We start from the raw sequence: 12,762 nt of genomic DNA, 5'->3' as shown, positions 1-12,762 counted from the left end.
ATTAGAGAGCCACCTCTTAAAGCTGTATTACAGTGCCTTGCGAAAGTATTCGGCCCCCTTGAACTTTTCAACCTTTTGCCACATTTCAGGCTTCAAACATAAAGATATAAAAATTTTATTTTTTGTGAAGAATCACCAACAAGTGGGACACAATTGTGAAGTGGAACGAAATCTATTGGATTTTTAAAACTTTTTTAACTAATAAAAAAATGAAAAGTGGGGCGTGCAAAATTATTCGGCCCCCTTGCGTTAATACTTTGTAGAGCCACCTTTTGTTGCAATTACAGCTGCAAGTTGCTTGGGGTATGTCTCTATCAGTTTTGCACATCGAGAGACTGAAATTCTTGCCCATTCTTCCTTGCAAAACAGCTCGAGCTCAGTGAGGTTGGATGGAGAGCGTTTGTGAACAGCAGTTTTCAGCTCTTTCCACAGATTCTCGATTGGATTCAGGTCTGGACTTTGACTTGGCCATTCTAACACCTGGATACGTTTATTTGTGAACCATTCCTTTGTAGATTTTGCTGTATGTTTGGGATCATTGTCTTGTTGGAAGATAAATCTCCGTCCCAGTTTCAGGTCTTTTGCAGACTCCAACAGGTTTTCATCCAGAATGGTCCTGTATTTGGCTGCATCCATCTTCCCCTCAATTTTAACCATCTTCCCTGTCCCTGCTGAAGAAAAGCAGGCCCAAACCATGATGCTGCCACCACCATGTTTGACAGTGGGGGTGGTGTGTTGAGGGTGATGAGCTGTGTTGCTTTTACGCCAAACATATCGTTTTGCATTGTGGGCAAAAAGTTTGATTTTGGTTTCATCTGACCAGAGCATCTTCTTCCACATGTTTGGTGTGTCTCCCAGGTGGCTTGTGGCAAACTTTAGACAAGACTTTTTATGGATATCTTTGAGAAATGGCTTTCTTCTTGCCACTCTTCCATAAAGGCCAGATTTGTGCAGTGTACGACTGATTGTTGTCCTATGGACAGACTCTCCCACCTCAGCTGTAGTTCTCTGCAGTTCATCCAGAGTGATCATGGGCCTCTTGGCTGCATCTCTGATCAGTCTTCTCCTTGTCTGAGCTGAAAGTTTAGAGGGACGGCCAGGTCTTGGTAGATTTGCAGTGGTCTGATACTCCTTCCATTTCAAAATGATCGCTTGCACAGTGCTCCTTGGGATGTTTAAAGCTTGGGAAATCTTTTTGTATCCAAATCCGGCTTTAAACTTCTCCACAACAGTATTACGGACCTGCCTGGTGTGTTCCTTGGTCTTCATGATGCTCTCTGCGCTTTCAACAGAACCCTGAGACTATCACAGAGCAGATGCATTTATACAGAGACTTGATTACACACAGGTGGATTCTATTTATCACCATCAGTCATTTAGGACAACATTGGATCATTCAGAGATCCTCGCTGAACTTCTGGAGGGAGTTTGCTGCACTGAAAGTAAAGGGGCCAAATAATTTTGCACGCACCACTTTTCAGTTTTTTATTTGCTAAAAAAGTTTAAAATATCCAATAGATTTCGTTCCACTTCACAATTGTGTCCCACTTGTTGGTGATTCTTCACAAAAAATTAAAATTTTATATCTTTATGTTTGAAGCCTGAAATGTGGCAAAAGGTTGAAAAGTTCAAGGGGGCCGAATACTTTCGCAAAGGCACTGTAAACCCAAAAGCAAACATTTATTATATTGCAGTTTACCAATTGTTAGATGTGATGGCTGTATTGGTTTTCTTTTTTAAGCTTTCTTTCTTCTATTTTCAGGCAGTAAGTCTGTTGATTTAAAAAAAATAAGCTCTCTTCCAGATAGTAGCTGGAGCTTGGCTTCAATTTGTTAGTGTATTTAAAGTGGTTCTAAAGCCTTAAGGTTTTTCACATTAATGCATTCCATTCATTAAGGTGAAAAAACTTTTGTACTGCAGCTCCCCCCCTTTTCTTACCTGTGCCCGATTCGATCCATCGATGTGCATGAGTGCAGTGGCTCCAGCTGCTGTCGCTCTCCTCATTGGACAAATTGATAGTAGCAGGAGCCATTGCAGGGGGTGAGCGGCTTCCGGGTCCTGCTGTCTGTGTCAACGGACACAGCAGCAGGGCTCAGGAGTGAGCCCTTATGGAAAGCGGCTGTATGTGGGGCCACCCGATGAAGAGGAGAGGCCTGAAGCACTGGCAGGGACCACAGAAGAAGAGGATCGGGGCAGCTCTTTGCACAGAGCAGGTAAGTATAGGCATGTTTGTTAGTTAAAAAAAAAAAAAAGTTTACAAATACTTTTAATCTGCTAGTACATTTAACATTTGGCTATAACTGTTGCAGCACTGAATAGTAAAAAATAATAGGCAGATTAAAACAAAGAGGTAGCCCTGCTTGTTGGCCTATGCTACTGTTTTGTGGCACCTTGGTGCTACCATATGAAAAGTGATACTAATAATCATGGAAGGCTGGTCTCGAGCTGTTGAAAAATCTTAAATAAAAACTGTTGGCTGCAGCCACCAGTCAGGTTTATAATTTCACATACCAGCCTAACTACAACATAGAAACATTTTAGTGGTGGCCGAGATTTTCAAACTGTAATATGGGCAAAATTTGAGGTTGGTGAATGATCTCGTCTTTCATACTATAATACACTCAGTACTGTACCATGGTGTATGTTGATAAGCCACATATAGACCCTTCATGAACATACTTGTTAGCAGCAATATCATAAGTTTCAACTGATGCAGTTAGTCCATCCTCTGTGACTCCACCAACGACGAAGATCTTGTTCTTGTGAAGAGCAACACCGAACATTGAGCGGGCTGTCCTCATTGGAGGAAGGTCTTTCCAGTCTCCTTTTTTGGGGTTGAACACAAACATTCTGCCTGTACATTTCCTACAATGAAGAGAAAAACATCACAATGCATTAAAGTAGGCATGTCTGACCGACCTATTCTATGCCACATGCGTTTTTACTCCTTTACTGCCAACCTCAGGTAATTTAGCCATTTAGAACTAAATGGAGATTCTGTCATTTTGCATTGGAGTGTGATTAAAAATTAACTGCAGTTCACACAATAATGATGCATATTTTACCGTACATTACCTCAATGCAAAAATTTAAATTTGCTCCTAATAACTATTTTTTAACCACTCGCTTACTGGGCACTTTTTCAGCTTTCAGCGCTATTGCAATTTGAATGACAATTACGCGGTCATACAACACTGTTCCCAAATGAAATTTTTTATCATTTTTTTCCCACAAATAGAGCTTTCTTTTGGTGGTATTTGATCACCTCTGTGGTTTTTAGTTTTTGTTAAAAAATTTTAAAAATACAGAATTTTTAAAAACAAATTAAAATTTTGCAAACAGGTAATTTTTCTCCTTCATTGATGTACGCTGATGAGGCGGTACTGATGGGCACCGATAGGTGGCAGTGATGGGCACTGATGAGTGGCAACAATGGGTACTGATCAGCACTGGTTGGTTACACTTATAGGCAGCACTGCTAGGTGGCACTGATTAGCACCACTGGTGGGCATTGATAGGTGGCACATGTGGGCATTGATAGGTGGCACTCATGGGCATTGATAGGTGGCACTGGCAGGTGGCACTGGCAGGGGGTACTGGTGGCACAGATGAGGCAGAATTGTCTCTTCCTCCTTGGGACCGATGTCCCTTGCACTGTCAGCGTGAGGAAAAAAAAAATGATTACCAAGCTTTTGTTTACATCATGTGATCAGATGTCATTGGCTGACAGCTGATCACATGGTAAGGGGCCAGGATCGGCCCCTTACTCGGATCTGTGATCACCCGAGTCTCAGTGACTCGTGATCACAGCACGTCCTGCAGGTGGCATGCAGGGCGCATGCAAAGGGGAGGCCATCATATGACAGCCTCCTGTAAATTCAGGTCCGTGCTGTGGCCGTCATTTGGCTATAGCGCGGACGCCAAGAGGTTAATCAAGTATTTTTTAATCAAGTATTTATTTTTATTTTTTTTAAGGAATAACCATTCACTTACAATTTCCAGACAGTAATACACATAACTTATCTATGAGGAACAGAGCATGGCAGCATGTTAACAGTTGGTGTCATTAACCACTTCAATACCAACACTTTTACCTCCTTCCTGACCAGGACAATTTTCAGCTTTCATTGCTGTAACACTTTGAATAACAATTGTGCAGTCATGCAACACTGTACCCAAACTAAATGTTTATCATTTTGTTCACACAACTAGTGCTTTCTTTTGGTGGTATTTAATCACCACTGGCTTTTTTATTTTTTGCTAAAGAAATAAAAAAAAGACAAAAAATTTAGAAACAAAAAACAAGTTTTTCTAGATTTTTGTTATAAGTTTTGCAATAATTGTTCTTCATAAATTTAGCCCCAAGTTTATTCTGCTACATCTTTTTGCTAAAGATAACCCAAATCAGTGTATATTATTTAGTCTGTAGGAAAGTTATACAGTCCTAGGCTATAAATTGCACTATTGTGTGGATATTGGTGGCCCCCGTTGTTGTAGGGGATCTCCCTAGGATCCCTTGGCCCTCATTGCGTTATGAAAAGGCCTATCTTCTGTTGTTACATCATCATTCTTGTTGCAGTTTATCTATCTTTGTTAGCAAACTTTTGTTACCACTGTCAACACTAGCCCCTTTGTGGCGGAACAATAGCATGTTATCTACTAAAGTTATAGCATCCACAAACTATGGCGCAGTGGGGAAAAATTATTCGATCCCCTGCAGATTTTATAAGTTTGCCCACTTACAAAGAAATTAAAGGTCTATAATTTTTTATCATAGGTGTATTTTAAATGCTAGAGATAGAATATCAACCAAAAACCAGGAAAAACACATTAAAAAATGCTATGAATTAAGTTGCATTTCAGTGAGTAAATGAAATATTTAATTCCAAAGCAAAACAAGACCCTGTACTTGGTAGAGAAACCCTTGTTGGCAAGCACAGAGGCAAGACCTATCTTGCAGTTAGTGACCAGATTTTTGCACACATCTCAGGAGGGATTTTGGTCCACTCTTCTTTACAGATCTTCTCTAAATCCCTAAGGTTTCTTGGCTGTCGCTTGGCAACTCGAAGTTCCAGCTCCCTCCATACATTTTCTATAGGATTAAGGTCTGAAGACTGGCAAGGCCACTCAATTACCTTAATGTGCTTCTTCTTGAGTCACTTCTTGGCGGTATGTTTTGGGTCATTGTAATGCTGAAAGACCCATCCATGACCCATCTTCAGTGTTCTGGCTGAGGGAAGAAGGTTCTTATCCAAGATTTTACAATACATGGCCCCATCCATTGGCCCCTCAATGCAGCAAAGTCGTTCTGTACCTTCAGCAGAGAAACAGCCCCAAAGTATATTATTTCCACCTCCGTGCTTGACTGTAGGGATGGTGTTCTATTGCCCTGTACACATTGTCGGACTTTCCGACGGAAAGTGTGCGATTGGCTCTTGTTTTCAGAAAATCCGATCGTGTGTGGTCTCCATCTGACTTTTTCCATCGGAATTTCCGATACACAAAGTTTGAGAGCAGGATCTAAAATTTTCCGACAACAAAATCCAATCGTTTAAATTTCCGATTGTGTGTAGACAATTTCCGACGGACAAAGTGCCACGCATTCTCAGAATAAATTAAGAGACGAAAGCTATTGCTACTGCCCTCGTAATAGTCCCGTCGTACGCGTTCTACATCACCATGTTCTGAACGATCGGATTTTCCGACAACTTTGTGCGACCGTGTCTATGCAAGACAAGTTTGGGCCAAAATCCATCGCAAAAAAAATCTGACGGATTTTGTTGTCGGAATGTCCGACCGTGTGTACAGGGCATTAGGGTCATAGTCAGCTTTTTCATTTAAAATACACCTATGATAAAAAAAATTATAGACCCTTCATTCATTTGTAAGTGGGCAAACTTACAAAATCTGCAGGGGATCAAATAATTATTTCCCCCACTGTATATATCTAAAAAATAGATCAATCCTGATGTAGTCATCTTATTTCTTGAGGCCCTAAAATGCCAGGACAGTACACATACCCCCAAAATGACCTTTTTTTGGAAAGTAGACAGTCTGAGGCCGCGTACACACGCGGGGACTGTTCGCTCAACTTTGTCCGTCAAACAGTTTCAGCAAACAGTCCGCTCAAAATTAGCATGGACGGACTTGCCCACACACGACGAACGAACAGTTTGCTGAAACCGTGCGCGATGACGTGAACGGCACGTACGACGGGACGGAAAATACAACGTCCTATACACTGCATTACAACTTTCGGCGTGTAAATCCTTTCTGAGCATGCGCGGAACTTAGTTTGACGAACAAGCCTACACACGAGGGGACTGTTCGCTGAAACCAAGTTTCAGCGGACAGTTTTTCCGAAATTCCGAAAAACCTTGTTCAGCAAACTGTTCGCTGAAACTGTCCGCTGAAAGCCCACACACGGGCGGACTGTCCGCCGAAACACTGTTCAGCGGACAAAGTTGGGCGAACAGTCCCCGCGTGTGTACGCGGCCTAAGGTATTTAGTAAGAAAGGGGTTATTGGAACTTTTGAGTGAGACACAAGACACATGGTAGGAGAAATAATGTAAGTTGTTTAATTGCCATAAAAACAAATCATACCTCATGACATGTGATACAGGGTTAAACATGAGTATTTTCAAAAGACAAAATTTGAACATTTGAAAACATGAGTATTTTAATCTATATACAAGATGATGACATACAAAAAATAATTCATACACGTCTGAAATCACATAGTATCCCAATGAAAGTAACTGGTATAAAAAGCCAAATGCTTATTGGGTAATGGATAAAATGGGTTATAGGATACAGATGAATCACAGTTGAGGTCAAGCTATGTGTTGGGAACATGATGACATTGATGGGCTCCACGCATTTTGTGGCCAGTTGCCACTTATCAGGAGGAAACGCATAGCATATCTGAAAAAAATGAAAAAAGGTACCAAATAGGATCTAATGTTTTGCCCAGATGGTAAGAAAAAAGGTAGCGGCAAGGAGAAACAAGATGTGTATCTCCCTGGAATACTTACACTACCGTTCAAAAGTTTGGGGTCACCCAAACAATTTTGTGTTTTCCATGAAAAGTCACACTTATTCACCACCATACGTTGTGAAATGAATAGAAAATAGAGTCAAGACATTGACAAGGTTAGAAATAATGATTTGTATTTGAAATAACATTGTTTTTACATCAAACTTTGCTTTCGTCAAAGAATCCTCCTTTTGCAGCAATTACAGCATTGCACACCTTTGGCATTCTAGCTGTTAATTTATTGAGGTAAGCTGGAGAAATTGCACCCCACGCTTCTAGAAGCAGCTCCCACAAGTTGGATTGGTTGGATGGGCACTTCTGGCGTACCATACGGTCAAGCTGCTCCCACAACAGCTCAATGGGGTTCAGATCTGGTGACTGTGCTGGCCACTCCATTACCGATAGAATACCAGCTGCCTGCTTCTGCTGTAAATAGTTCTTGCACAATTTGGAGGTGTGTTTAGGGTCATTGTCCTGTTGTAGGATGAAATTGGCTCCAATCAAGCGCTGTCCACTGGGTATGGCATGGCGTTGCAAAATGGAGTGATAGCCTTCCTTATTCATTTATTTAATGAAGATGCCAGTTGGGGACCTGTGAGGCGTCTGTTTCTCAAACCAGAGACTTTAATGTGCTTATCTTCTTGCTTAGTTGTGCAACGCGGCCTCCCACTTCTTTTTCTACTCTGGTTAGAGCCTGTTTGTGCTGTCCTCTGAAGGGAGTAGTACACACCGTTGTAGGAAATCTTCAATTTCTTTGCAATTTCTCGCATGGAATAGCCTTCATTTCTAAGAACAAGAATAGACTGTCGAGTTTCAGATGAAAGTTCTCTTTTTCTGGCCATTTTGAGCGTTTAATTGACCCCACAAATGTGATGCTCCAGAAACTCAATCTGCTCACAGGAAGGTCAGTTTTGTAGCTTCTGGAAGGAGCTAGATTGTTTTTAGATGTGTGAACATGATTGCACAAGGGTTTGCTAATCATCAATTAGCCTTCTGAGCCAATGAGCAAACACATTGTACCATTAGAACACTGGAGTGATAGTTGCTGGAAATGGGCCTCTATATACCTATGTAGATATTGCACCAAAAACTAGACATTTGCAGTTAGAATAGTTATTTACCACATTAGCAATGTATAGAGTATATTTGTTTAAAGTTAGGACTAGTTTAAAGTTAGCTTCATTGAAAAGTACAGTGCTTTTCCTTCAAAAATAAGGACATTTCAATGTGACCCCAAACTTTTGAACGGTAGTGTACATAGAAATCTTTTTCACCCTTGCCCATTATGGTTGGAGGGTGCTCCTGGGGTGTGTCGTGTGCTCACTTCTTCCTTTGGTTCATTCCCTCAGCGTCCGGGATAGACTTGCTTCGCAGATCCTGAATTGCAACACTGCATTTTTAGAACAATTTCTACGTAAGTATCCCAGGGAGATACACATCATGTTTCCCCTGGGCAAAACATTAGATCTTATTTGGTACTTTTTTTCAGGTATGCTATGCGTTTTCTCCTGATAAGTGGCAACTGGCCACAAAATGTCATCATGTTCTCAACACATAGCTTGACCTCAACTGTGGTTCATCTGTATTCTATAACCCATTTTCATCCATTACCCAATAAGTATTTGACTTTTTGTATCAGTTACTTTCATGGGATACTATGCAATTTCAGAAGCGTGCATGTATACATATATGAATTCTTCTTTTTTGTATGTCATCATCTTGTATATAGATTAAAATACTAATGTTTAACCATTATTATTTCTTCTACCATGTGCTTCACTTAAAGTCCCAATAACCCCTTTCTTATTTCCGCTTTAGGGATAGAGGTCGTCATTTAAAGTCCCATTACTCTCTTGTTTCCTAAGGTATTTAGAGGCATGGCAAGTTTTTTGTTAATTTTTTTTTTTTTACATACTGTCACCAGTGCAGTACAGCGTCATCACATAACTGATGTGGCAGTGGTCAGGGACACTGACAGATCTGTGGGCAGTTGAAGACTATTTAGTCAAAACATGTCGGGCCAGCACCTCCTGCTCCCTACATTGCTTTTATATACAATTTTTTGTGATCACGTTTTAATTATTACCTGCAAATCATTGTATGGTACTTTTTTCAAATAAACCTATTTTGGTTGACCTACACCATGTAGAGCTTTTGTCCTTTCTCTTTCCCCATGTTTTGAGTATGATGACTGATCTCTGAACATCACATTTGGATATCCTGGGAACCTACGTTCTGATTTCATCGCTCTGGAACCACCTTCCAACTTCGTGCAGATTGGTGTTACAGTCTCTGTGCTTTTTTCCAGCTTGTTATTACCCTACATCGGGAAACCAGTACTACAAGCCTTTTTGACGAACCACCGTATGGTTTGTGCATCCACCTGTTCCACTAAGAGTACCCATCCTCTCATCAGAATACGTTTTATCATCATAGTCCACTTCGACTATATGACATCTGTTCCAGTCTAGGATTAAGAGCCAGTTTTTCATTCATTGGACTCTTTTGTATGTGAACACTGGCCATTTGACAAGCGTTCAGTAATCCAGTATTATCACTAGTGCACCACTGTGATTCTGTGTTTATATGGTTTTGTTCACGGGTCTTCTTTATTTATTTTCACTTTGATTTTTCATTTATTGTGGCCCTTTTGGGCTTTATTTTAGCGCTACACTTTTTATTTGATTACTGCTTGGACTTTGTTTGTTAGCTTTTTTTACTTTTTTGGGTTTAGTGCAGTATTTTCCCTTTATTTACACAACGTCATATGACATCATCCCAGAACAGCCGCTCTCACGTGTCCCTGGGGGCGCTCAGCGATCGCAGCCACGCCATGATGCTAGGACATGGTGCGACCCCATCTCTGTAAAGAGCCGCGTCCACGGGTCTTTAACCATGTGATTGGCTGTGTCCAATCACAGCCAGTCACATATAAACAAGGAAGTGCTGGTAATCAGCGCTCCTTGCCTCACACTGACAGAGTGTATGGCAAGGGGAGTCGATCAGCGGCATCTCCAGGCAGGGGGGCATCTAGGAATGTAATCGGGGCACTGATCATCAGTGCCCTGATTGCAATATATAAATACAGTGTCGCCATACAGTGTCCACCATTGCCCACCAATGCCAGCAATCAGTGCTCACAAGTGGCAGCAATCAGTGCCCACAAGTGCCACCAATCAGTGCCCATTAGCAATGCCAGTTAGTGCTGGCAATCAGTGCCACCCATCACTGTTGTTGATCAATGACATCAGTGTCACCCATCAGTGCCACCCATCAATGCCCATCAGTACCGCCTATCCATGCCACCTATCCGTGCCGCCTATTACTGCCCATCAGTGCCACCTATCAGTACCACCTATCAGTGCCCATAAGTGTGACATATTAGTGCCTCCTCATCAGTGCCACCTAATCAGTGCCCACCAGTTCAGCCTATCAGTGCTGCCTCATCAGCGCACATTAGTGAAGGAAAAAAATTAATTAGTTACAAAATTTACTGGCAGAAAAAAAGTAAAAAAACGTTTTTTTCTCAAAACTTTTGGTCTTTTTTTTGTAAAAAACAAAAAACCCAGCAGTGATTAAATACCACCAAAATAAAGCTCTATTTGTGTGAAGAAAATGATAAAAAAATAGTTTGGGTACAGTGTTACATGATCACGCAATTGTCATTCAAAGTGCGACAGCACTGAAAGCTGAAAAATGGCCTGGGCAGGAAGGGGGTGTAAGTGCCGGTAGGCAAGTGGTTAATCTCTATCATCCTAAGCCAGCCACTTCACTGGTTATATGTTAGGGTTTACAACCACTTTAATGATTTTTTAATAAAGACATAAGCTCCCTTGTGTTTATAAATCTGTCTTTAAATTAGAGCTCATTAGTTAACATCTACTGTATGAAGCACAATTGCAATATGATGATTCATTTTAGTGCTGAAGCCCTCTGCAGGCTGCTAGTTTAGTGAAAGGGTCTGGTATATTCCCCAGAATTCCTAGCTGATCGCTCAACAGGTGCACTAAAGAACTGTGACAGACTTCACCAGGTTGTCATTTAAAGAGAGAGTAAAGCTGGCTATAATCTAAAAATAGCGGCCAGGCCCCCAGAGACGGGAAGGGTGACATGTAGCTTCTCTCTCATGTCTGACACTTGCTAGATAAAAGTGCGACTGCAACTGACTTTGTATAACACACACATCAGACTGCAGTGTGCACTGCTCTGTACTTCACCATGTGCTCCATGAAGTCTGGGGCAAAAAGAGAATTTTTACCCCAATTTTATTAGCGTAAAGAAGCGTAAAGTCCAGTGTTAGGTTGTTTTTGCTTTTTGTGTTCCTCTCTGTCACCAAGACAGAAAGAAAGGGGAAATCTAAACATTTTGGTGATCAAAGCAAGAGGAGAGGCAAAATCTTTCAACTTGTACACGTTTCTATGAAAACTCTTGACATAAATCTTAAAGCAGTTATTTAGTCTGAAAAAAATAAATAAAAGTCAGCAGCTACAAATATAATAAAAGGACACTTACCTGTCCAGCGGCATCCTCACCTGAACACATTTTTTGCCGTGCTTCAGGTCCCCGGCGGAGGCATGTTTACTGTTGGTAGCCACCTGCCATTGCTTGTGGCTTCACAGCCGGCTGCCCACTGTGTATGCACGAGCTGTAGAAAGAAGGGTGGGTGGGGAACTTCCGGTGGAATTGCCACGGCGATTCAGCCAGAAGTGGGAGCGGGTACTTGTCAAAACCAGGTACCCGCTCTCCCCCCCTCCCCCCAAAGAAAAGAGTAGGAGGGTATAAAGCAGAACTTCCCTTTTAGGCCCCTTTCACATTGATGGACCAATCGGGTACGCCAGTCAGTTTTCCAGGCAGACCCGATCGGACCCTCTATAGCTCAGTGGATGTCCACCGGCATCCAATCTGGTTTGCTAAAAACAGATGGATGGAAACGATGGACTGGATCAGATGACAGTAGGGTGGAACCGGACAGGTAGTCCATTTCCATCTGACCACCCAATAGAGAAGCGCGAACTGTGTCCACTGAGCTCTGCGTAGAGGAGCGGACATGGACCTGTCAGCGGGGATCATCAGAGAGATCACTTGCCGAGCAGGCACATCCACTTGGCATAGTCTGTCCTGTCTACAAAGTTCCTTAGGCAAGTAGACTGTGCACTTTGCAAGTATCGTTGCACTCATTTTCCCCAGAGCTTAGTAAATGTGGTAAAGCCATCATCCAATCATGTACAAGGAAAGATGCTTTTTTTTCTTTTCCTTGCACCTGATTGGGTATTCTTTACAAAGTGAAGCTTTACCACATTACATTTACCAAGGGAACTGAGTGCAACTGCACTTGCAGATTAAACAGTCTATTTGCCTTTCGTAAACCATCCCCAGTGTGTGTGAACAGTCAAAGTCAGATTTGCACCCAGTCAATGGGTGGTGCCATGTAACCACTCATTTGAGTGGTTATATATGATTAGGGATTCCAGCCCGGGATGTGGAAACTTTGCGCCCAAGGACACATACAGACTGGCCACAGCTTTACAACCAGTTAGTATGTGGCCATAGCACAGCAGAAGAGACGCTTAACTGCATCTGGGTGCAGCAGCCAATCTGCCCTCATTTATCCATCTGAATTAAGTGTTATGGTGGCCATCCACACTTTGATACACAACGATTTATATTCCAAATGATCTCTTCTGAAAAGAATAATCAACTTATAGTCAACAAATCATTCAATCAA

At 41.8% G+C, this 12,762-nt stretch overlaps 1 protein-coding gene across 1 annotated transcript in view; it reads right to left on the bottom strand.

Moving 5' to 3' along the window:
- Window positions 1-12,762, bottom strand: part of KLHL41 (kelch like family member 41) — a 36,504-nt gene that overhangs the window by 15,009 nt on the left and 8,733 nt on the right. Inside the window, exon 4 of the mRNA XM_077447925.1 lies at window positions 2,680-2,865. Within this exon, the coding sequence (XP_077304051.1) occupies window positions 2,680-2,865 (186 nt within the window). The remainder of the gene's footprint in view (window positions 1-2,679; window positions 2,866-12,762) is intronic.

Source organism: Lithobates pipiens, unplaced genomic scaffold, assembly GCF_037356315.1.
Source record: "Lithobates pipiens isolate NorthernLeopardFrog02 unplaced genomic scaffold, aLitPip1_a1.2 Scaffold_22, whole genome shotgun sequence".
NCBI lineage: Eukaryota > Metazoa > Chordata > Amphibia > Anura > Ranidae > Lithobates > Lithobates pipiens.
This window is presented reverse-complemented; position numbering and strand designations above follow the sequence as displayed.